We start from the raw sequence: 25,754 nt of genomic DNA on the forward strand, positions 1-25,754 counted from the left end.
CAGAGACAGAAAGAGGAAGCAAGGAAGGAAGGAAGGAAGGGAGAGGCTAAGGGAGGGAGGGAGTTTCATGTTAAGCCAGGGGTGTGCCGATGGCCCCTAAAACGTGAGTCTGCAGACTGAGGAGAGGAGGTTTGCACTGCTGATCTGGGAGGTGCTGGTGATCGCCAAACCACAGGAATAAATGGACTCTCCAAGGGAGAGTGCAGTTTTCAAAGTTTTGATAAATAACACAACAACCAATGCATTTTGCTTTTCATTTCTTTCCAGGACACGCTAGCCTGAGGAGATCAGATGCTCGGGCCTTTGAAGGCTCCGTGCTCCAACATGCCAAGAGAAGAGGAGACCAAGGAGACACGGGGCAGCCATCCTCAAATGACAGGGGCTGCCTCATGGGAAACACAGGCACCTCTTTTCCCTACTCCAGAAGAGAGGCGGGCTGAGTGGAATTTTCAGAGAGGCCCATTTCCTCTCAGTGGAAGGGCAGACTTTCTAGAACTCACCCTGCCCAGCCAGGGAGAGCCTCCCTCGAGAGGCAGTGAGTCCTGGTGACAGGCCGGCCCACTGAGGCTGGAGGGGCCTCCTGCACTGGTGAGGGCTGCACCCCCCTCCTGTCACCTCTGAGGACCTACTGAGCCTCAGGTGCATGACTTGAAGCCAGAGTTTGGTTGAGAGGTTCCCAATAATGTTTCAGAGTCTTCTTTCTCAAAAACACAAGTTGTCCAAACTAAAACAAATACGAACACTATTCTAGAAGGTACTCTTAGCCTCCTGTGTGTGCTGGGCCAGGGCCAGGGGCCTGGATGTGAGCGACTGGGGCAGGGCTGGGGGCCGGTGGAAACACGGTCATCTGGTTCCTGCTAAAATTTAGCCAAGTGACCAGTAACTGGTGTTGATGAGGAAGTGGCAAGCATATCCTTAACACAGGCCCCTGACTTCACCCCACAGAGGAGAGGGGCCATACCCTCACCCTGCCCTACTTCCCAACAGATGAGCAGCAGCTGGCCGTTCCCTGCCAAAGAGGTTTTCCAAGAGTCCCCGCTGGATAAGCACTGGCAATCATGCTTGGGGTAACCCTCCCACCACTCTCAGGAAGCAGGTCCCCCAGCCGGCGGGCACCAACCTCAATCAGAGAATTACAGAATCAGGAGGGGGGGGGCGGGATGGGTGCTTAGGATCCCCAATGAACAGATGTGGAAACTTGAGGCCCAAGACCACAGAGCTGAGTCATGGTCTAAAAAGCTTTGGAAACCAGATAGCTTGAATCCAGCACTCTTTCATTCAAAATATGCCCTGCAGACACCTGCTCTCTGTCAGACCCCGTGGGCCCCTGGAAATACAAAGATTAACAGCATCCTTGTCCCTGAGGGTAGGGAAAAGGATACAGAACAGAAAATCACAACATGGTCAGGTGAGTGTATACAAGGGTCCTGCTGACTGTCTGGGCCCGAACCGTTCCCATTTCCCTCTGGCAGGAGAAGGTCCCAGTAGACCTTTCCAGAAGGAAGAACTTCACTAGACAGGTAAGAGGCACAGAGGGAGCCAGGTTCTGGTGACTCCCCACGTGACAGTGGGTCAGGTAGGATAAGGGGCTGGGTGGTGGGAGCCGAGAGTGCAGGCAGGGCCGGGCCAGAGCAGGGAGGGAGTCCAACCACCCGCCAGTCCCGGGCAGTGACCACACAGCTTGTACATGGACGAGGTCCAGCTGGAAGCAGTGGGACAGAGGTCACAGGAAAGAGACCAGTTTCCATTTCATGAAGGCCCACTCTGCACTGTCAACTGTTACCCCCCTGCTTATGAGTTCAGCAGGGTGGGTGATATGACTCCCATACTTCAGATGCGGAAACCGACGAGGCCCAGAGAAGTTGTTATTGGCTCAAGGTCATTCAGGCTGAACTGTCTGAGCCAGGATTTAATGCCACTGACTTCACTTTGTTTCTCCAAACTGTGAGTGTCAGGCCAAGACAAGTGACTGAAAAGCATCCTCTGCTGCCCATAATTAGGGTGAAGCAGAGACTGGCTATGAGCTGAGGATGGACAAAGTGTGCCCAGCTAGGTGCTAGCCTATCAGCATCACGGCCCTGCCACCAGGCCAGAACTGAGGTCACAACCACAGTTGGGTGGAATCAGGTCTGAGAGCCAAGGCTGCAAGTCCTGGGGGGAGGTGGGGCAGGACCCCAAGAGAATCAGACGGAGGGATGCCTGGCTCTTCCCATCCCAATGCCTGGAGTGGAAAGCAGCAGCAGTCAGGCTGAGTGGAACCGTCGTGCGGGCGTGAGGCTGAGATCAGCTCCTCTCCCCTCCCTCTAGCCTGGATCACAGATGAGTTCATGACTCTGCCTTTTTCTCTGGCCTGTGCAACCCCTCTGTACAGGTCAAGGTGATACATAGTAGTATAGACACCCTCTAGATGAGGGTTCAGTGGCTCAGACAAGTTGAGGAGATACATGGGTCCCACAGCTGGTTTGGGGTGGGGTGAGCCCAGCCAGGAACCCCGACTGTGACTCATGGTCCTGTCTCTGATCCTTGCCCGTTCCTCCTGCCTGTACTCCTGGCTCCTTTCTGGGGTTGACTGGACCATGGTCTGTGTTAAAGCCCACCTGCGTTGTCCAGGCCAGACCCCACGAAGGAAGCTGCTTGGTGGCATCTGGGACTCAGCCTTCAGAGCACAACCTCAGTCCCCGCACCTGTGACCCCCCCCCCAGAGATTAAAGAGTCCCCACCTTCTAGATTAGTGTCCTCTGGTCATCAACAGAGTGGAGGTAAGGTGGCCTGGAGCCAGGGCTCCCATGCCCAGGCCAGCCGCAGAGGTCCCTGACACCCAGCGGCAAAGCAGGGCCCCTCCAGGAGCAGGAGGCACTGGCCCGTCTCTGCCTGTGCAGACACTCAGCCCAGAAATGCTGAGTGACAAAAGCGATGAGATTTGAAGTGTTTTACAGTTTACAGAGCTCTCTCATACACTCCCCATTCATCCCCACAACGACCCATAAATGGTAGAATAAAAAACCCCATGTTCCAGATGAGGAAAAGTTCACATGTTCCAGTCCAGAAAGGTCTCAGGGCTGGCCAAAGACACTCTGTAAGAAGAGGTCATGGGCGACACTAGGCCCCAGCTTTTCTGACTCTGAGTTCTGGTCTTTGTCAATTTCTTGCCTGCTGCCCAGATGTGGATCTATCTGTGCTCCTCCAGCCAAATGACGGGAGTTATATTTAGATGCATATGCATGTGAGAAAAAACATCTGGATACTTTAGAACTACCCAGGGCCCCAGCAGAGCAGGTCAGCCCGAAGGGCCCAGTGAGAGGGAGACCCATTGTCATGAGAAGATGCTACAGATCTGCTCACTCCTGCCTGCCCTTCCCAGCCCAGGTCAAACCATCCTCCTTACATCGGCCAAACTGGAGTGCACCCCAGAGGTTAAGCCAATATCTCTCTGGGTGCCAAGTGACTCCTGGACAGCAAGAAACAGAGGACCCCTCAACTACAGCAGATTCCATTCTATCTAGAAAATGTCTCCTCCCTGGCAGAGTCCAGTAGGAGTAAAGTCTACACCAGTCAGAAATACAGATTCCTGGTAGTATCTGGTGCAGTGTGTGTGTGTGTGTGTGTGTGTGTATGCAGGGGCACAGGAGGCAGGTCTGTTTCACTTGGGGGATTCAGTGGCTCAAGTTCAGAAAGGATCCAGCAAGAGATAGAAAGGGCAAAGCAAGTCTCACAGTAGAATGGTGCAAAATGAAGATTCTAAGCAGGACTGCCCCCCAAATCATGAAGTCGTGTTTGCCTCTGGGGTCACAGTTGTTCTAAAGCCACAGGACAGCCTCACAATTCCCTCTCCCACGAGGGTCCAAACCAAAAGAGAAGATCCACAATCTCAGATACCTTTCGGTGAAATCACCCAAGTAGCTACTGAAAGGGTGGGTTTGGGAGCGGGGACAGGCTCAGCCTGGAGCAAAGGAATAGCCCCTGCATGAAGGGGTGTGGGTGAGGGCACCTACCTGGACTTCACGTGTGTGATAGGCGATGATCAAACCCAAAAGGATGATGGTGGACAGACTGATAAGGCATTTCAGGGCCAACGAAAACATGGAATCCTGCAGGAGAAAGGGAAAGAGAGGATTAGGGAAATCCCGGATGGAGCATCTCATTTTACTCTGAGGCTGTGTTTAGGGGTGGGGGTGAGGGGCAGTGAAGGCAAAGGAAAGACTATCACCAGCGCCTCCTGGGAGCGGGATACAGCACAAGGTAGCCTGAGCCCCGAAAGTACCTTGGGCTGGGCCCTAGGCTGGCTCCATCTCTGCAGCTGCCCTCTGAGCCTCTGTTTTCTAGGGTTAAATCATATTTGCATTCCTGCGATGAACCCTGCTTGGGCGTGATATATTCTGTTTGTTATACATGCCTAGATTCAGTTTGCTGATGTGTTGTTTAGAATATCTGCCTCCATGCTCAGAAGTCATATGAACATAATTCTTTTCTACGCTGCTGTTGTATGGTTTGGGCATCGATACTGTGCTAGCTTGAGCTTCTCTCTTCTCTTAAAAAACCTGAACCAGAGGATTCCGAGGTCCCTTCCATCTCTGACAATGCAGATTTCTTTCAGGAACGAATAAGAATGTCCTGGCAGCAGCTCTCATCTCCCATTTTGGGGCCAAGGGCGGGGAGGGAAGCGAGGGTGGCAGAGGAGCTACTGGAAAGAGAAGGGGGCCGAGCACAGGAGCAGAGAGGGGTCCTGGGCAGGAGAAGGGCCCTGAGGGTCCCTCCAGCTGAGGCTGGGGGAGGCAGGTGGGCCACTTGCTTTCACTGCAGTCCTCCAGCCCCAGGGCAGCTTAGGGGACCCACGTGGTTAGCAGCAAGAGCTCTGGGACCAGCCCACAGAATCCAAACCCTGAGGTAGCCGCTTACTGGCCACTTAACCTCTGGCTGCTCACTCCATCTCTCTGTGCTCAATTGCCTCAGGCATCCGATGGAGGATAACATCAGTACCTACCTCTCAGGGCTGCTGTGAAGGATAAAGGCCTTTGTCTATGTAAAGTGCCTAGCCCAGTGCCAGGCCCTGTGAGGGCTGGCTACTATCATCTACCTCACCTCCTCTACAGGGCTGGTGCCTCGTGGGCATTTGGAAGCCAGGGAGTAGAGGCAGCTCCCAGTCCCAAAGGAAGGCAGGAACACAGCCCTGAGCAAAGGTAGCAGAAAGCCAGGCAGTACTTCCGTGTCGTGGCCTCACGCATCCCGAGAGAGGCACGCCACATAAGAAACAGCCCCCATGCTCCAGAATCATAACATGCCTGATGTCTGCAAAGCACCTTACAGTTTACAAGGTGGTTTCACATCTTGTTCTCATCCATCCTTGAGACAGCCCTTGGTCTCTGGCCCAGCTTTATAGATATTACAGGCAGAGGCTCAGAGAGGTGAGTGGCTCATGCCAGAGTTAAAAGCCAAGACCTCTGACTCTCAAGCCTGACTCCCAGCCCAGAGCACTGCCCGCAAGCCCTCAGGCCCACTCTCAATGGGAAACAGAGTAAAAATGTGAGAAGTGCCCATTTACACAGACCCAAATGACTACTTAAGACAATAATGGAAGGTGTTTGGAAGGTGGGATATGATTAGTTACCACATGAAACCTACAATAGAGCTAGGGAGGGAGACATCACTGTCCAAGAAAGCAAGCTTTCAGAGACCGAGGGAGAGGCGGCTGAGATCTCCAGCGTTAGGGGCTGTGTTCAATATGGCAGCCACTAGAGTCAGTGGAGGGCTTGGACTTTAACCCAGGACTCCCAGATGCCCAAGTCCATGTTCTCAACCACCCTCTGCAGGCTGAGATGGAAAGAAAGCAGCTCTCCCTGGTGTCTGCCAATCTACCATTCATTTATTTGGTATAGTTTTGGGGCCCACTCTGTGCCAGACACAAGCTAGTGCTGGGGACCCAAGGGAGAACTAGTGAAGGAGCTCATTCATTCTTTCTTTCTTTCATGACAACTGCAACAACTTCTCATTTCTTGAGCACCTGCTAGATGTCCAACAGTGTGCTAGATACTGCAGGATATTTATAGAGGGCCCCTGCCCGCCAGAAGTTTCCAATCTGGCTTATACACAAACCCCAGCTTTCTACACTGTGCAGGTTCATCCAGCTGTAGGGAAAATTCTCCATTCTGCCCTGCCCAGAGACGATGGTCTAAGCATAATCCACTTTTCATTTAGCCTCTTGCATGTTCTACACTTAATGAAGAGCAGCCTGCAATCATGTACTCAGTGCACATGCACAGAGGTGCCTTGGGGGGTTTTCTGCTGCTCCAGTTAAGGGCCCAAAGGAAAACAGAACACAGTTCCAGCCCTCAGGAAGGTTCCACTCTGCGAAAGCACTATTGGATGCCTGAAACACCACCCAAACCACAAGACCTACTGGGGCTGAAGAGAGCAGGTGGTGAATTCAGGGACACTCAGACTTTTAGGACAAGGCTACCTCCCTACAGGAATCAACTGGGGACAGATCATGATGTTTTCGAGCCAGAAATGACCATAACTTTCTTCTCAAAGGGAGACGTCTGACATCTGGGGAGCATCATGCCTCCCCAGGGAAGGGTTTGGGATCAGCTGCACATTTCAAACTCTAATTTATTTCTTTTGGCAGAAAGTAACTGAAATCAGAATCCAAGTCTATTTCCATCATTTTTAGAGGAAGAGGTGAAGGGAAAGGGGCCAGATGCTGTCTCCTCTCCTTTGAGCTTCTTCCTTTTGTTCTAAAACTCAAAGCCTTTACATAAGAGGCAACTCCACCTGCTTCTTGGTTTTGGCCAGTGAAACCTCATTGGCCAGCCCCAGCCCCATGGGGAGACAAGTGTGCACTGGGTCAGTGGGAATGCTCACTACTTCACAGATTTCCTTGCATTCTCTACCACATGTCAATAAAAAATAAACCATCAACCATTTTTAATAGCAGGAAAATACGTCAGAGAAGTCTGGCTGGATTAGAAATGTTTTCTATTTGTTAAAATGTTGAATTATCATCTTTTCTTTGCTGTCTGAACTCCAGTGAAGCTTGAAATTGATATGGTTCTTTGGGTGATGGCAGCAACTCAGGGCTGGCTAATTAGCTGCCGTACACCACATGTGTGTATGTACACACACCTGCTCAGCCCCCACTCACTGCTATCCAAGGGCCAAAGGGACTCATAGGGCTGGAAGGGAGTCCTGTGGTCAACTGGTCAACACTTCTCCTCTGCAACTCAGAATTTTTCAATAGAGTAATATCCTTAATACACAGGAATGCTTAAGAATTATATCCCAACAGATGAGAGTTGTTTTTTTAAGGCCATTTATTCTTAAATGCCCCAAAATACTAGAGTGGGTAAGTAAATTGGAGAATAGCCAGTGATGGAACACTATGTTGCCACTTAAAGCCACTTCTGCAGAGAATATTTGAAGATATCAGGAAAGGTTCATGATATAATATCAAGTCAAAAACCCAGACCCCAAAACTGTAAATATGGTCTATTTGCAATTATTTTTTAATTTTTTACTTTTTTAATGTAAAAAAAGACTGCAAATATATAGTGTCATTCTATAAAGTGTCAGGGTACTCGATTGTATTACCTCTGATGATCTGATTAAGCACAATAGGTGCTTAATAAGTGCTTCTTGAAACTACTTAATAATAGTACTTTTATTTTTACCTAACATTTATTAAGTACTGACTACATACCAGGTCCCAGATTATGCCTTCTATACAGATTACTTTTCATTCTCACCCTACAGATGAGGTCATAATGTCTCCATTTTACCGATTAGAAAACAAAACAAAACAGAACTGAGGGTCATAGAGACAAAGTAACTTTTCCAAGGTCATACAGCTAGCCCAGACTTTAGCTATATATCAGATTTTTCTATATACCACGCTTCCCCGCTGCCTTCAAAATGAACTAGGCTCCCGGGTGAGATAGTGAGTTCCTGTCATCTTAGTAGAGCCTGGCTACAGCCATCAGGGGTGCTGTAGAGGGGATTCCTAGCAGGGAAGGAGGGTGAACCACATTCCTGCAAGATGCCCCTATCCACGTGGTCCTGTTCTGCTCCAAGCCATGAGCCAGCCCTTCACAGATCTGCGACTTGTTGATGACAGCAATCTGTTATAAAGCACTACTGTAGGGGCCACCATGCAAGGTGGACATCGTCAACCCACTTTTACAGAGGAGGAAACTGAGGCTCTAAGAAGTTACCTAACTTGTCCAAGGACATGGCCAACAAATGGCCAATTCAGGACTGAAGAAGCCAGGATTTACTCCATCTACTTCCAGGTTCTGTGCCCTGCCTGTGCACCAACACCCCACCTGCCCAGCTGGTCAGGCCTTTCCAGCCTCCAATTTCTTCAGTGAGGCTTCTCAGAGCTGCTCTAGCCCTTCCTCCCCCGAGGCTGTGCAGACTGTGATGGAGTATGTTCCCAACTTCTGAGCCAGTCATATAAATTGCTCTCCCGGCCGCCTTGTAGCTTCCAAAGACAAGCCAGAATTGTAATGATTACGGTAGATTTTCCAGAGACTTTGAAGTTCTAAATGTATTATATTGTTCGGAACATTTGAAAATAACAGAAAACCATGCAGGCAGAGTCCTAGAGGGGCACTGAACGGAAGTTAAATATCAGGTAAAGATGTGCAGGTGCCTTCCCCAAAGTATTTGTGTGCGTGCGTGCGTGCGTGTGTGTGTGTGTGTGTGTACATATGTGATCCATTCATAACCTTTGTCACTGGCTGGAACCCCCAAAGCGAAAGAGGTAATATCATCTAAAGTCTGTATCTACTGAATTAAGATTTACGTTTTGTGCATTCGACTTGGGAAATAACTAATTTAGAAATCTTTTCAGTTTAATAAGGTCAACTTTTCCTTCAATTTCATGGAGAGGCTCCAAAATTGATTGACATTCAGCATCAGCTTAATACTGTGGCTCTGTAATGGCTGTCCTAATTAGACACTCTTGCTAATTAACGCTATGCAAATTAAAACCAATCCCTTATTCACTGGCCAGGAAGACTGCATTCATGGTTGCTGTTCTCTGTGGAGACGGAGCTTCTTTCCTCAACCTGGTGCTTTCATACCAGCGCCAAGCCGCTGCCTTCCTCTCTCCTCTGCTCTCATCCTGCCTCTTTCTCATAATCTCTCATTCTCATCCACTCTCCACACCTTTCACCCTCATGCTCATCTCTTAGCTCAGGCTCATGGTCCCAGGTTGAGCTGCCTGATTTAAGTACATCCCTGGCTCTTCCTGGCATTCTCAGAGTGACTGCCCAGCCTGGTTCCTACCAGAAGTCAGCAACCAGAATCCTACTTTGGTCACTCGTGGTCCAGAATGGAATCACTCAGACCCTCTGCATCCTTGGATGTCCAACTTGCAAACAGGCAAAGCTGTCACGATGGGGTGGGAGGGTGGACCCTGGGGGCTTCAAAGGGCACCTGGATCTCCGACAGGCCTGAGGAGGCAGAAGTTCCAAGAAGCCAGGGTGCTTCATAACTAAGAGGTCTCTGGAGCTGGGCCTGGTTTTGCCATCAGAGGGCCCAGAGGGTCTGGGCCTCCTCCACGGTAAATGCCTGGCTTTGGACAAGCTGCTTCAATCTTCTAGGCCTGAATACCCCCAGTAAAATGAGACTCTTGGACCAAATAGTCCCTGAAGTCTAATGGCCGATGGCACTGGGCACACACTTGCCATGACACATACACAGGTCATAGGGAGACTCCCAATATTTCTTTCTTTTTTTCTCCTTTTCTCAGGCATTTCTATACATGATAAAACTGTGAGTGTGAAATAGTCAGCAACAAAACTCACTCATGCCAACTTCTCCTCAAATAGAACGAGATAGCTAACAAAGAAAATTACCATTGTCTCTTTCTAAATAACATGGGATTTGGAACCAAACGGCCAGAATTCAAGTCATATCTGCTGCTCACTAGCTATGTGACACTGGACCTGTCACTTAACCTCTCCGGGCCTCTGTTTCCTTCTCTGAAAGCCAGATCTAACAGGACCAACTCTCACAGGTACTGGAGGATAAAATAAAATAATGCATATGAAAAAACTCATTCTTTTTTCACACACAAAAAAGCTCACATTCTCTTGTAGCCAAACACCCTTTCTCTTGCTGCACAGATGTCAGTGCAGGTAAACTCAGCTGGTTCTCAGTCAGGGGCTGCTGAATGCACCTCCAATATCAGCATTTTAGGGTTGCAACAATTTACAAAGATGCTCTCCCAGGCATTTCAGAAAGACAGCTTTGGCGTCCTGCAATGGGCCAAACATTCATTCACTCATCCATTCACACTATAAATATTTACAGAGCACTTAACTATGCCCAGGCCCTGTGCTGGGTACTTGCAAAACTCCAGGGATTCCCCCACTCCATCCACCCCCAGTCCACTGAGCCTGAATCCCACCTGGCAGACAAAGGGCAGATGAGTAGGACCTGGAAGAAATGGGCAGGAAGCCCAGGCTGAGAGAAAATACCTACAAGTAGCTCCTTGAATGACCAGGACCAGAAGAGGTGACCCTAGAGAGGCAGCTGAACTCAAACTGACCCTACATCCTGAATGTGAAGTGAGGAATACAGACTAACCCAAGGCCAGAGGAGCTTCAGAGAGTACCTTCTCCCCAAAGATGCTATTTGCTAAGGATGCAGGCTCTCTGTGCAGACAAGGAGGGCATGAGACCTTCTTCCGTTCAACGACCACCAGGGCTGAGCAACAGCCTGGGTACTAGAGACCAAGCTCCAGGCACCTTCCACCTTCCTGAGCTCTCTGTGTGGTTGTCTTTACCAGGTCCCAGGGGCTGTCTCTCACCACCAAGATGGAAACCCCAGAGGGGCAGGATTTCAAATTTGTTTGTCCACTTCTACATCCTGGCACCTCAGACATTGTCTGGCACATAGCCGGTCAATAAGTATCAGCTGAATGCTGAATATTTGAATGAAGGGAACAAAATTTTGAGATGTGTCAAGCAGGTAGACACTTCCTTCCTGAACTCCCAAATACATCACAGCTAAAGGAACATGATAAAAATAACAGCCTATATCTACTGTGCGCTTACCATCGCCAGGCGCTGTTGTAATTGCTTTAGATCCTCAGAACAACCCCATGCGAGGCCCAGCAAGGTTCCGTCACTTGCCCACCATCCCCAAGCAAGGACAAAGTAGAGGTCAGATTCCAACCCAGGAAGAAGGTAGACCCAGAGGTCTGTGCTCTCTCCACCCAGAGAGTCTCATGACACACGGGACGGACCGCCTGTCATCGGAACATTGCCTTCCATGCCCAGTCTTCCAGGGCAGGACTAACCTCCCCATCTCACCCCACTCTCTGATGAGGCCCCGGTCATGTCACCATTAAACCCTGGTCACTTAGTAGCATGACAGACAGTGAGCAACCTGACGTCAGGACTGGGGGTCTGCATCATTGTTGCGAGTGCAGCCCAGATCAGGCCTGGTACGGGGCGGGCAGGCAGGAAGTGCTTGTGGAGTGAAGGATGCCAATGGTCTCAAAATGAAACTCATAAAGTCAAGTTGGCCTGGGCCATCTCTCTGTGGCCCTCCACTTTGTCTCTCCCAGAAGGAGATGGAACCTGATGGCTGAGGGACATCATGCAGTTAACACAAGGGCATTCGGGTCTGAGTAGAGGGTGGCCTGGTAATGGTTACTGAAACCAGCACAACGACCAGGACACGAATTAAGAAGAAACCTTCCTCCCCAGGCCTTGGCTCTCCCGCTGTGCGATGCCCCAAGGAGGAAAAAATGGTCATTTGGGAGACCACGCTACCAAAATATCAAGTCAGATGGGTCACCCCTAAGGCCACAAACATAGTTCCAATTAAGGAGATGATTTCCTTTACAAGGTCTGAGCAGAGGGGAAATGGCATATCATGAATTCCCTACTGCATACTTGCTTATAATTTATTTTCCTGCCCCACTTACAACATTGGCAAAGATTCCACACAATTCAATCAAAATGTTTTATTATATACTTGCCAAGTGCCAGGCACTGTGCTAAGTGTAGGAGGTAGGAATACACATGATGAGGTCTTTCTGAAGGCAGTTTGGGGCTTGCTGCTCCTAAAGTAGTCAAGAGCTGGCCTGCTAGGACTCTTCCAACATGAAATAAGCACTTAACAAATGTTTGTTGGGTGAATGAATGTGGAAGGGTCAAACTTTTGAGCTCTATACCAAGGCAGAATGAAACCAGAGGGGAGTTGAGTCTCCTCACCCCATCAGGGAGTAAGTAGGTGGGAAGGATGCCCACCGGGCACCAACAGCCCAGGCCATTCTAGAACTGAGGGACCTTGACCCCCACCCCAGAATAATTGAATCAAATCTCTGCAGGTGAGGCCTGGACACTGACATTTAAAAAAATATTTCAGCGATTCAAATGTGCAGGCCAGGGATGAGAACTGCTGCTCTAGGGGCACAAGAAAGAAGTGCAGAAGGCTGGGGCTGACATCATAGCCTTGAGGAGACTCTGTTGAACAGCTAGTCATATGCATAAGCAGTGGAGCTCCTTAGAGTTGAAAGGAAATGTAAAAGCCATCTAGTTAAATGGCTCATGACTCTCCTCTGTAAGATTCCTGGCATATAGTCATTCAGTCTCTGCTTGATTACCTCCAGGGACAGGGAACTCACTTCCTATCAAGGCAGCCTATCTCTATGTTGGAAAGGCTCTGACTTTTTCACAGATCTGGCTGCAGCTTTCTCAGGTGCTTAGCCCCCAATAAAGCTAAACAAACAAATGCCTCTGTGAAGCCTCACTCTGATTTTGGCATCATATGTGCCTATGCAAAAGTCCTCAATAAGTGAGCCCCTCCCCAAGACAAATACCAATAAAAATACAGACACCAGGCCTGGAGGCACCCCTGGAGGTCAGCTCATCCCCATCCTTCATTCTACATGAGGACACTGAGGCCCAGTGGGGCTGGCTCAGCCCCTATCAAACACCATTCTGTGTTGATGCAAAGCTTAGAACCTGGGTATTGGCTCCCCCAGGCTTATGCTCACCGGGTAGGCATCCCTGCCTACCCTGTCTCCCCTGTTTCTGAAGATATAACAACTCTAAATTTATCTGTTCTCCAAAAGCCTAGATCCCTATCCTGGAAGTCACTCCCAAACCTCTCACCTAGCCACTTTATTTCCTTCTCCAATAAACAATCTGCTCCTGATTACCTTTCATCCTCCTCTGCTTGTGGAATGTGAGTGCTCTTGGCCAGTCAGCAATTACATCATTCTTGTGGTGTCAAAAAGCCCATACAGCCTTCTCCAGCTTTGATGAATGCACACCTGTCACTATGCATCTCATTCTGAAGGTCCCAGTCCCTGCCATCAACTTGGGAGAAGCACATACTAAAGGTCTCTTGTCCTAGTCGCAACATGCATCCTGGAAACCTGGGGGGTCCTCAATTACAGAGAACCACTTAATCTTTCTTCACCCCCCAGCTGTGGCAGAGCCCTGCCAGAAGGCTGCTCAGTTTGCCATCACCATGATGGGTTCTCCTTGCAAATATCCACTGCTACCCTCACCAAGACCATGGCCCCCATATTTCCTCCAGCTTGCAGGAGCCCCCCTTTCTTAATGTTCTAGAATGTTGGAGACAAATAACTGTGCTTCCTGGATGGCTTGCTTTGAAGTTGTTTTCTTTTCTCTTATTAAAACCTATCTGGCCCCCAAACCAATAAAACAGCAGGAAATCACTTTGCTCTGCAGAAGGCTGTGTGTGCACACTGGGTTCCCAGCTAGAACCGAACCAGCCCAGACAGGGCTTGACCCAAGTCTGGGATTCTCTCTCCCCATCCTGCCCCAGGACATACACCAGACTCCTGGATTCTCTGCAGGAGCTGTGGTCAACCAATTGCAGTGAACTGGGTAAATGCCTCTTCAGATGGATAGAATCTGAAATAAGAATTCTCATCACCTGACAGCCACAGAGAAGCATGTGTTGGTTTTAAAGACACAAAGCAAGGCCTACAGACTACCCCCACCCTTCATCTCTCAGCCCCATCACCCCCCCCCCCCAGTTCTCTTCCTTCTTTACATCCTCCAGCCCTTGCCTCTCTCCACACCAGAGGCTGCTGTGGCGGCAGAAGCAACACCGTGATCCCACCTATACCTTCCAACCTCATCAGAGGTTTCCACAGCCCACTTCCCTGCCCACTCCCAGCCTGGTTCCCAGAGGCAAGACCACTCCCATCCCCACACAGGGCACAATCACCCCCTGAGCCTGGCAATGTTTGGGCCAAATGAAAATTTTAAGATGCCCAGAAATCACATATGGTGAGAAAAACAACCGCCTGGCAGGCTCCACAGACATCTCTGAAGGCTGGAGCTTCCCGGATCAGGAACAGCCCTGTCCTGTGTTTCCCCTGCCACGTTTCCAGGCTTCCCAGAGCAGCAGCCCGAGGACAGCATCACCCTCCTTCCACTTCCACACCCGCACTCTTGCCAGTAAACGTGAGACAGCAAGTCCTCCAACCCAAAGCACAGACTCAGCTGGAAGGGGCCTCCTGGGCCGTCTAGTCCAACTTCCCCACTTTACAGGCAAGGAAATGGGGGCCCAGAGAGGGGCTCTGTCCTAGTCAAGGCCACACAGCAGTAACAGAAAGGGCTAATCTTGCCCTGAGTCTTCTGAGGCCTGGGCCGGTGTTTTTCCCACGTCCCCACTCTGCCTGCCCATCAGTCGCACACCCCCGAAAGGGGCAGCACCCCTGTCTGATCCCTCTCCCACCCCTCTGCAAGTCCTCAGTTCACGTCTGGGGAATGAACGTTTCTTCTATGGCTCTCAAGGGCAAATCAGGAGAAATAATAGTCACCTAGTCCAGGTTCTCCATCTTCTTTTTGCCTAAAACTCTAAAAGTTTAAACATAAATAAAGGGAAGTGGTCTGGAAAAATAACCAGTTGGCATGGAACAACTGGCATTTCAGAGCTGCATCAGGAGTGGAAATACTGTTTTTCAGAAATTCGGCACAGCCATCAGTTGTTAACTCCTAGCCACTTGGCACAAGCTTTTCGATTGTTTGGACGTGATGGACGATGTTGATAGAAGTGGCGGAGACCAAACACGGCTATTAATAGGCTGAATGTGGCACTTTTATCTCTCTCTCTTTCTCACTCACTAGCTCTCTGGCACCAAACTGTTGCCAACCCACCTACCTTTGGCTCTGAGGTGCCATCACCTCCAGCAACAGGGCACCACAGGAGCCGTGTCTCCTGCCCATGACCGAGCAAGTTCATACTCGAGCCTAAAAGGCCAGGGCTGCCGGCCAACGTGGGCTGCTCGTGCGTGCAGAGCTTCAAGGGAATCACAAGGCCTGAAGCTTCCTTGGGTGCAGTCCCCACCTCGCACAGAGCATGCAGTAGATTATCACAGTTTAGGGGAGTCAGGAAGCTCTCAATTCCCCCAGGTGTTTCTCTTATCCACCTCCTCCCTGCAAGAATTTGAGGCAACCCCGATCTCAAGGCTGGAGCACATCCACCCTACTTGGCCCAAGTCAGGACTGTTTCAAGGCAGAAGGATTCCCACGGTTCCCTAAAGGATACTGCTTCTGGGAACTCTCTCCAGATTCAAACTCTACAAGGATTTACTGAGTACCTATGACATGGCAGTCTATGAGCCCACCCATTTTCATATAGGATCCCACTTAATCCTTACAACAAGGAATTATTGTCACTACTTGACAAATGGGGAAACTGAGGCACACAGTGATCACACAATTAGCTGAGATCACATGATTAGTAAAGGGAGGAGTCTACTGATTCTGAGTTCAGGATTGGAGAGGACCCTAGCAAAGGCCCTGTTGGGAAGTGTGCCCTGCACTCTCTGTGGGTATGGTCACTTTGCTGCAGCTCTTCTGAAGCCTGAGCTGCTGGGTCTCTCCCTCTGAGCGCCACGTGTTTCCCCAGCCCCAGAGCTCCCTGATCCTGGCCAGCTGTCCTCAACCTACATTGGCTCAGCCACCAGGGAAGCCATGGCAAAGATCACAGCTGGACTGGTTTGTCTCTAGCACTATTTTTTTTTTTTTTTTTTTTTGTGGTATGCGGGCCTCTCACTGCTGTGGCCTCTCCCGTTGCGGAGCACAGCAGGCTCCGGACGCGCAGGCCTAGCGGCCATGGCTCACGGGCTCAGTCGCTCCGCGGCATGTGGGATCTTCCCGGACCAGGGCACGAACCCGTGACCCCTGCATCAGCAGGCGGACTCTCAACCACTGCGCCACCAGGGAAGCCCTCTAGCACTATTTTTAATGTCCATTAAATGAGAGTAAAAAATCCTTTCTTCCTTCCAGAGTTATTGTGAAGACCAAATCATAACTGTGGAAATGCTCAACCACCTAGGGATTCCCAGAAGCTCAAAACAGTCTATGCACATGTTGACCATACATATCCAGGTTTGCTCTGGGGAGACCAGCTTATGTCTGTTGTCTAGCATAATTATTAATATGAGTAGCAATTATTAATATCATACTTTCAAAAGTGTCCCCATTTAGACAGTGAATATGTAGAGTGAATCACACGATCACTCTACATATGTAGCATTTGCTGCCTTAGGGTCTGAGAGAACTGGGGGCCCCTCCCTGCCCTCTGGCCTCCACGTCTCCCAGCTCCCACACCCACCTTGTCCAGTGGGAGGGGTGGTGCTCAGTGCTGCAGACCCTTGGCCAGGGTCCCTGCTACCAGGCTCACAGACAGGCATCATTTTGTTAGATCAAAGTAATTATTAGTAGACAGTTTTTAGCAGGGCAGTGTCACAGTGCCTGGATTAACTGCAATTATAGGTCACTCCTTTAAGGTTTATTCCATCAATTATGGACAATCTCAGTCACGTGCCTAGCTGCCTTAACCCTTTGTGGCTTGAATTACTCAGCACAGAAAAGGCTGTAACCATGGAGAAGGCTGAATATATTTGCTACTGAACCATTGCCCTAAATGATCTAAATGATCTAAATCACTGCCCTAAATGACATCTAAACTGATGTCAGTTTAGAGGCACTTTCTTACAGTTTCCTATTTGATCTCTGAGAGATAGGGAGAGCCACTCCCATCTCACAGATGGGAAAACTGAGACTTGGAATATTTAAGCAATTACCCAAGGTCACACAGCTAGGAACACCAATTCTTAGAACACTGTGTTGCCAAAACATTGTTGTCTTTAGCAATCAGTGAGTGTGACCTGCACCGGAACCCTTCGGAATGTGACCCTTGGGCTTCAGTAGTGTGACCCAGCCCCAGGGCGAGGCAGCATCTGAGGGCATCCAGAGGCAGGCCTGCCAAGGAGTCAGTCCAACGCATCAGATACTGCAAGCTCGCCATGCAGAGTCACCCTGTACCTGGAGCAATTCAAGTGGCCTTATTGTCAGAAAGAAAAAGAAAAGAAACTCCAAGAAGAAAATGTCCACACCAGGAAAATATACAAACATGGAGACCCAGAACCTTCCTTCTTCCACTGTTCAGCAGGGAGAGTAGCCAGAAGGCATCTCTTGCTAGCTAGGGGATGGCAGGACACCCACAGGCCCCAGACCCCTAAGGGTATCTCAGTGTTGAGATGAGAAAAGCCAGGGGAACACTTCCTTCTACTTCCAGAGCCTTTATTTGGGCTCCTGCCCCATATCTACTACGCCCTGCACCGGTCACAGAACGCTAGCTCAAAGATCTCCGAGATCCCACGGTGCAAAGCCCCATTTTACAGATGGGGGAACTGAGGCACCAAGCAGGAAGTGCCCTGCCTATGACCCAGCTTGCCAGGGCCAAGCTGAGAGGGAGCAGAGGGCCTTCCCCTCTGCTGGGTTCTTGCTGCCCGTGGCTGTGAGCTGCCGCAGGGAACTGGGGGGCCATCTGCTGTGTCTCTCGTGCGAAAGTTTGCTGCTTCCCTTCTACCATCTCTCTCTTTCCTCCACCCTCATCTCACTCTCCTCACCCACATTTCTTCCCTCTTGCATTATTTCTATTTCCCTGTTTTCCAGAAACAGGGTTTAAGACTGTCAGCTAGAGTTTCTAGGTCTGAATGGAACTCACTGTGCTGGAGCCCCCGGGCTCCCACTGGGTAGTCACCCCAGACTCCAGGCTGCTTTGTGGCAGGGTCTGGGTCCTATTCGTCTCTCTCTCCCCATTACTTCACACAGGGCCTGGCACATAGTAGTGGATACTCAATAAGCACTCATATGAATGAATGAGTGAGTGAATGAATGAAATACCATGCCAAATTCCCAAGGAGAAGAGAATCAAGCAAAATGATTCCATTACAGGTCTCATCATTCAGGTAGTAAATAGCACTTAGAACTGGGGGGAGGGGGGAGGGGAGTCTGAGTCACCTTTAAATTCCTCATTCCACTGACTAAACAGATACTTATTTGTTTAGAATCCATTGTTTAAGCCTTTAAATATAACAGCTGTGATCAAAGACCTAGGAAAACAGAAACTGCAGAAACTGCAGCCAAGCTCTCCCCCCAGGCTCCTCAGCCTGGAGAAGCTCTAGGATCAGAGCAACTGCAAACGCAGTGGAACAAATGATGCTTGTGAGGAAAACCTGTCTTTCCAGCCACAGCCGTTTTCAATTCTGCAGAAGAGGCTTGGGGGGTCCCTGGGCAGGAAGAGCAAATGCTGGGGTTCCCGGACAACCACTGCAGTTGATGACTTGCTAATCTTTCAAAACCTGGGTCAAAGCAAAGGAAAAAGACTGCACAGGCCAAAGGCACTGACATATCTCCACGCAGATGTCCCTGGCTTCCGCGTGGTGACTCCAAATCAGCTGCCTCTTGTCACTTGGGGCCATGTGGACTGGGGGCGTGGGGAAGGGTTAGGCCCAGGGGAATTAATTGCTTTACTGAAGAAACCCAGCTGGGCCCAGGACTGTGAGTTGTGGGGAGCCAGGTGGGCTGGGGCAGGGGGCACAGAGAAAAGGTATTCCTGCAGGGCTGGAAAACACCAGGCAACTGTGAGCTATGAGGGTCAGAGGTGTACGTTCTTCCTGGAGAACTCACCCCTCTCCCTCCAGCTGCCACCAGCTGCTGAGCAACGTGGGACAGCCAGGAGACATGGGTCAGGCGGCCAGAGGTAGAGAGACAAGTACAAAAGAAAAGGCGTGGCAGCCAAAAACAGAGGTGGTCATGGGTGTGGAGAGTGTCAGAGCTGGAGCAGTTCTTGGAGCCTTCTCATCTTACAAACCAGGACACTGACGCCTAGACCTGGCTGAGGTCAGTCAGCTGCTATAGGTCCAGATGTAGAATCTAGCTCCCTAGACCCCCTACTCCAGTGCTCCTTCTGCCACACTATGTAGACTCCACAGCAGTTAATATAAAACACAAACTGCTGAATGGGAGAAAATATTTGCAAACGATATGACCGATAAGGGGTTAATATCCAACATATATAAACAGCTCATGCAACTCAACATCAAAAAACCAAACAACTCGATTAAAAAATGGGCAGAAGGCATCGACAGATGAATAGATAAAGAAGATGCGGCACATATAGACAGTGGACTATTAGTCAGCCATAAAAAGGAACGAAATCAGGTCATTTGTAGAGATGTGGATGGACCCAGAGACTGGAATACAGAGTGAAGTACGTCACAAAGAGAGAAACAAATATCGTATATTAACACATATATGTGGAATCTAGAAAAATAGTACAGATGAACCCATTTGCAAGGCAGAAATAGAGACACAGATATAAAGAACAAACGTATGGACACCAAGGGGGGAAAGTGGGGTATGGGGTGGTGGTGGTGGTGGGATGAATTGGGAGATTGGGACTGACATATATACACTAACATGTATAAAATAGATAACTAATAAGAACCTGCTGTATAAAAAATAAATTAATTAAATTGAAAAAAAAAAAAAGGGCAGAAGGATGGCGGGCCACCTTGGCCAGTCATGGCAGCATGGAGCCAGGCCGCAGCAGCGCCTCTGCTCAGCGGAACCCACCGCCTTCCTCTTCTCCACTGTGCTCAGTGCATGTTTGCCTCACAGACTGAGGGGGAGCTCAAAGTGACCCAAATTCTCAAAGAAAAGTTTCCTCGAGCTACAGCTATCAAAGTCACTGACGATGGGGCTTCCCTGGTGGCGCAGTGGTTAAGAGCCCGCCTGCCGATGCAGGGGACACGGGTTCGTGCCCCGGTCCGGGAAGATCTCACATGCCGTGGAGCGGCTGGGCCCGTGAGCCATGGCCGCTGAGCTTGCGCGTCCGGAGCCTGTGCTCCGCAAGGGGAGAGGCCACAACAGTGAGAGGCCCGCATACAGCAAAAAAAAAAAAAAAAAAAAAAAAAGTCACTGACATTTCAGGAGGCTGTGGGGCAATGTATGAAATTCAAGTTGAATTGGAAGAACTTAAGGAGAAGAGAACGGTCCAACAGCACCAGATGGTAAACCAGGCATTAAAAGAAGAAATCCGCCTGCCAATGCAGGGGACACAGGTTCGAGCCCTGGTCCAGGAAGATCCCACATGCCACGAAGCAACTAAGCCCGTGCACCACAACTACTGAGGCTGTGCTCTACAGCCTGTGCTCCACAATGAGAGAAGCCACTGCAATGAGAAGCCCATGCGCCACAACGAAGAGTAGCCCCTGCTCACCACAACTAGAGAAAGACCGCAGGCAGCAACGAAAACCCAACACAGCCAAAAATAAATAAATTAAATAAATAAATTAAAAAAAAAAAAAAAGGTATGCACAGATTGCAGATATTTACCTTTGTCCCCAGACACTGACCATGCCCTGGCTGTGTAGATGTTGCTGCTAAAACCTTGGATGAATCTTACTGCCACCATTCTTTCCTAGGCATGTGACAAAAAATTTATCTTTTTTTCATAGACATTTCCATATTGTAATTAGAGAAGAATACGGCCTCTATTTAGATGTTAATTAAAGGCAACAGACAACTAAAAAAAAATTTTTAAATGGGCAGAAGAACTGAATAGACATTTTTCCAAAGAGGAAATGCAGATGGCCAACAGGTACATGAAAAGATGCCTGACATCCCTAATCATCAGAGAAATGCAAATCAAAACCACAATGAAATATCACCTCACACTTGTGAGGATGGCCATCATCAAAGAGTCTACAAATAACAAATGTTGGCAAGGATATAGAGAAAAGGGAACTGTTGTACACTGTTGGTGGGAATGTAAGTTGGTGCAGCCACTGTGAAAAACAGTATGAAGGTTTCTCAAAAAACTAAAAACAGAACTACCATATGACCCAGCAATTCCACTCCTGGGTGTATATCTGAAAAAAACAAAAACACTAATTCGAAAAGATACATGCACCCAATGTTCACTGCAGCATTATTTACAATTGCCAAGATATGGAAGCAACTATCTATCTATCTATATCTATATCTGTATACACACACACATACACACACACACACACACACACACACACAAAGGAATACTACTCAACCATAAAAAAGAATGAAATTTTGCCATTTGCAGCAACATGGATGGACTTGGAGAGTATTATGCTAAGTGAAATAAGCCAGAAGAGAAAGACAAATACTGTATGATATCACTTATACATGGAATCTAAAAAAATACAACAAACTAGTGAATATAACAAAAAAGAAGCAGACTCACAGATGTAGAGAACAAACTAGTGGTTACCAGGGGAGACAGGGAAGGGAGAGGGGCAATATAGGGGTAGGGGATTAGCAGAGGTAGTAGAGGTACAATATGTATAAGTTACAAGGATATATTGTACAAAATGAGGAATATAGCCAATATTTTACAATAACTATAACTGGAGCATAACATTTAAAAATTGTGAATCACTATATTGTACACCTGTAATATAATATTGTACATCAACTATATTTCAATAATTAAAAATTTTTAATTTTTTAAAAAGACCTAAATTTTTAAAAACATACAAACTGTGCCACCTCTCTGCCTAAATCCCTTCTGTGGCTCCCCACAGCCTCTAGGATAGAGGTGAACCCCTTAAGCAAGGCACCTGCATGGTCTGACCCTTGCCTACCTCTCCAGCCCCATCACACCATAGACTCGAGCCACATTTTGTCTTTATTCACACTCCTCCAAAATGCTCTGCACTGTCATGTCTCTGGGTCTTTGCACATGTTTCCTGGGCCAGGTGTGACCTTCCTCTCTTGGCCTATCGCATTCCTAGTCAACCTAGACCCAAATACACTCTCACTACTCCATTTGCCCCACTCTCCCGAGCCACCTCCTCTTCTGTGCTACCTCTGCTGGACATCAGGCCTCTATGGGAAACAATCTAAGTGCATTAAGTATCCGTTTACTGGGCTGTGAGCTCTTGTGGAAACAAGGTCTTTTTCATCCTCCGGTTTCTCCCTGACCCCCAGCACCTAGCAGAGTGCCCAGTAGGTGAGAAAAACTCCATTAATGTTTGCAGAATTAATTATCAAATTAAGGAGTGATTGAACCCCTGGGCAGCACTGATAGCACCTTGTTCATGTTCCTCATGAAGCTACTTAACCTCCAGAAGGACCAGCAGCACTCAGAATACTCAACCCCCGATTTTCTCTCTGATCTCCCTTCCTCCCCACGTGGGAGGGCGGTGGGGTCTCGTCACAACCAAGAGTCATGTGAGGTGGTATCTCTGCGGGGAAAAAAGCAACTGAGATCCAGAGGCCCTGAGTAACGCCTCCAGCTTATGTGAACACAGGTCACTGAACAGTGATGGCAAAGAAGCCAGACTGGTTACTGAGTTCACTTTTCCATGAAACGAGCATGTCAACGTGTGGCCACTGCCATCAAGGACTCTGCAATTAGCAGTCCCCTGGCAGCAGGGCACAGCTGTGTGACACCACCCCACAGCACGGCTCTAAGTCTCTGGGTACCTGCTCTGAAGGGGGAGCAGATCCCAGAGCCCAAAGGAGCAGCGAGTCTCCAGAAGACCCCTCGGGGACTCTGAGTGATGTGATGTGATAGGCCATTAGCCTTCCAAATTCTATTTTCCCTACACAAAGTATGAACAGCATATTATACCTGGTTTACATCCCCTGAGCACCACCAACTGGTAGGGAAGGAAGGTGCCCAACTTGGAGAGATGACAGCGGGGACCTGACCTAGAGGCGGGGGTGAGGAGATGCACAAAGTGGACAAACCACACACAAAGGGCTGGCCTCGGACCACTGGGAGGGTTGGCTGGGTTTGGACCCCAGCCTGGTTCTCACTTGGCAAGGCTGAGGACTCCCTGCCACATGCATGGGGCAGATCCGGCTGGCAGAGAATCTGAGCCTTTCCAAAGCAGCCCCCGGCCAGCCCCAAGGGCATTTCTGGGGGTTCTGGCCACCAGTGGAAACATTTTGAATAATGGAGCACAGAGGCAAACACAGACAGGAAAAGATGCCAGGAGCCACATACCAGAGCTGCCTCTAAGAGCTGCAAACATCTCAGAGGACACCCGGGCGGGCAGGCAGGGAGAGAGGCAGGCGGGCAGGGGCCACCACAAGGCTGAGGAGGGGTACACGAGGAGCCAGGGATTTCTAAGACTCAACCTGAGAATCTGGCAGAAAAGGCACTGGAAATTGTACTTCTCCTTTTGGTCTGTCTATTTGTCTCTTATAATTTATCTAGTACTTCCTGAAAGGTCACTGGGTGGCAATTTCAATACTGTAAAATTTGTAGAGATGCTCTCAAAGAAATGTACAAATTTCACAAGTTTACCCTGGCTTAAAGGGAATCTATTTTATTAAAAGTGTCTATTCTGAGTGCACTTTAGGCACTCAGATGGATAGGATTTGGCAACCAACTGGTTAGTGATCCAAAAGGTCTTGTGCTATTAAAAGATTCACTGTGTTTTTTTGCAGGTGGTAAAAAGAAATAGAAATCAAAGGCATTTGCCAAGGTATGGTTTGTGGATGGAGGAGAGGGTGGTGTGTGAGATCACAAAATGCTCTGTTGCCTTCCAGCTCCCTGAAGCAGGAAGCTGGGTAAGAAATGCAGAATAAAAGCAGAAGGATGGTTTCCTTTGCTGTGCAAAAGATTTTAAGTTTCATTAGGTCCCATTTGTTTATTTTTGTTTTTATTTCCATTTCTCTAGGAGGTGGGTCAAAAAGGATCTTGCTGTGATTTATGTCATAGAGTGTTCTGCCTATGTTTTCCTCTAAGAGTTTGATAGTGTCTGGCCTTACATTTAGATCTTTAATCCATTTTGAGCTTATTTTTGTGTATGGTGTTAGGGAGTGTTCTAATCTCATACTTTTACATGTAGCTGTCCAGTTTTCCCAGCACCACTTATTGAAGAGGCTGTCTTTTCTCCACTGTATATTCTTGCCTCCTTTATCAAAGATAAGGTGACCATATGTGCGTGAGTTTATCTCTGGGCTTTCTATCCTGTTCCATTGATCTATATTTCTGTTTTTGTGCCAGTACCATACTGCCTTGATTACTGTAGCTTTGTAGTATAGTCTGAAGTCAGGGAGCCTGATTCTTCCAGCTCCATTTTTCGTTCTCAAGATTGCTTTGGCTATTTGGGGTCTTTTGTGTTTCCGTACAGGTTGTGAAATTTTTTGTTCTAGTTCTGTGAAAAATGCCAGTGGTAGCTTGATAGGGATTGCATTGAATCTGTAGATTGCTTTGGGTAGTACAGTCATTTTCACAATGTTGATTCTTCCAATCCAAGAACATGGTATATCTCTCCATCTACTTGTAACATCTTTAATTTCTTTCATCAGTGTCTTATAATTTTCTGCATACAGGTCTTTTGTCTCCTTAGAGACAAAAGGTTTATTAGGTTTATTCCTAGATATTTTATTCTTTTTGTTGCAATGGTAAATGGGAGTGTTTTCTTAATTTCATTTTCAGATTTTTCATCACTAGTGTATAGGAATGCCAGAGATTTCTGTGCATTAATTTTGTATCCTGCTACTTTATCAAATTCATTGATTAGCTCTAGTAGTTTTCTGGTAGCATCTTTGGGATTCTCTATGTACAGTATCATGTCATCTGCAAACAGTGACAAACAAGACCAAAAGACAACCCTCAGAATGGGAGAAAATAGTTGCAAATGAAGCAACTGACAAAGGATTAATCTCCAAAATTTACAAGCAGCTCATGCAGCTCAATAACAAAAAAACAAACAAACAAATACAAAAATGGGCAGAAGACCTAAATAGACATTTCTCCAAAGAAGATATACAGATTGCCAACAAACACATGAAAGAATGCTCAACATCATTTATCATTAGAGAAATGCAAATCAAAACTACAATGAGATATCGTCTCACACAGGTCAGAATGGCCATCATCAAAAAAATCTAGAAACAATAAATGCTGAAGAGGGTGTGGAGAAAACGGAACCCTCTTGCACTGCTGGTGGGAATGTAAATTGATACAGCCACTATGGAGAACAGTATGGAGGTTCCTTAAAAAACTACAAACAGAACTACCATATGACCCAGCAATCCCACTGCTGGGCATATACCCTGAGAAAACCATAATTCAAAAAGAGTCATGTATCAAAATGTTCATTGCAGCTCTATTTACAATAGCCAGGACATGGAAGCAACCTAAGTGTCCATCATTGGATGAATGGATAAAGAAGATGTGGCACATATATACAATGGAATATTACTCAGCCATAAAAAGAAACGAAATTGAGTTATTTGTAGTGAGGTGGATGGACCTAGAGTCTGTCATACAGAGTGAAGTAAGTCAGAAAGAGAAAAACAAATACCATATGCTAACACATATATATGGAATCTAAGGGGAAAAAAAAGTCACGAAGAACCTAGGAGTAAGACGGGAATAAAGACACAGACCTACTAGAGAAT

At 48.2% G+C, this 25,754-nt stretch overlaps 2 protein-coding genes across 4 annotated transcripts in view; one reads left to right on the forward strand and one right to left on the reverse strand.

Moving 5' to 3' along the window:
* KCNN3 (potassium calcium-activated channel subfamily N member 3) overlaps positions 1-25,754 on the reverse strand; it is a 184,179-nt gene that overhangs the window by 125,975 nt on the left and 32,450 nt on the right. For all 3 annotated transcript variants that reach the window (XR_010841242.1, XM_067037148.1, XM_059038628.2), the window contains exon 2: positions 3,993-4,088. Coding sequence is in view for 2 of the 3 variants with exons in the window: in XM_067037148.1 (XP_066893249.1) it covers positions 3,993-4,088 (96 nt within the window). In the remaining variant the exon portion in view is untranslated. The remainder of the gene's footprint in view (positions 1-3,992; positions 4,089-25,754) is intronic.
* Positions 19,875-20,738, forward strand: LOC131741656 (bolA-like protein 3). The gene is made up of 2 exons (XM_059038702.2): positions 19,875-20,058; positions 20,647-20,738. The coding sequence occupies exons 1-2, from the start codon at positions 19,875-19,877 to the stop codon at positions 20,736-20,738; spliced, it is 276 nt and encodes a 91-aa protein (XP_058894685.1).

Source organism: Kogia breviceps, chromosome 1, assembly GCF_026419965.1.
Source record: "Kogia breviceps isolate mKogBre1 chromosome 1, mKogBre1 haplotype 1, whole genome shotgun sequence".
In the NCBI taxonomy this organism is placed as follows: Eukaryota; Metazoa; Chordata; class Mammalia; order Artiodactyla; family Physeteridae; genus Kogia; species Kogia breviceps.

Excerpts from the sequence above, each read along its gene's own strand:
- LOC131741656 (XM_059038702.2), top strand. The coding sequence starts at position 19,875 with ATGGCAGCATGGAGCCAGGCCGCAGCAGCGCCTCTGCTCAGCGGAACC. Across the intron at positions 20,059-20,646 it reads CACTGACGATGGGGCTTCCC|AAAAAAAAAAAAAAAGGTAT; the intron begins TGGTGGCGCAGT and ends AATAAATAAATT.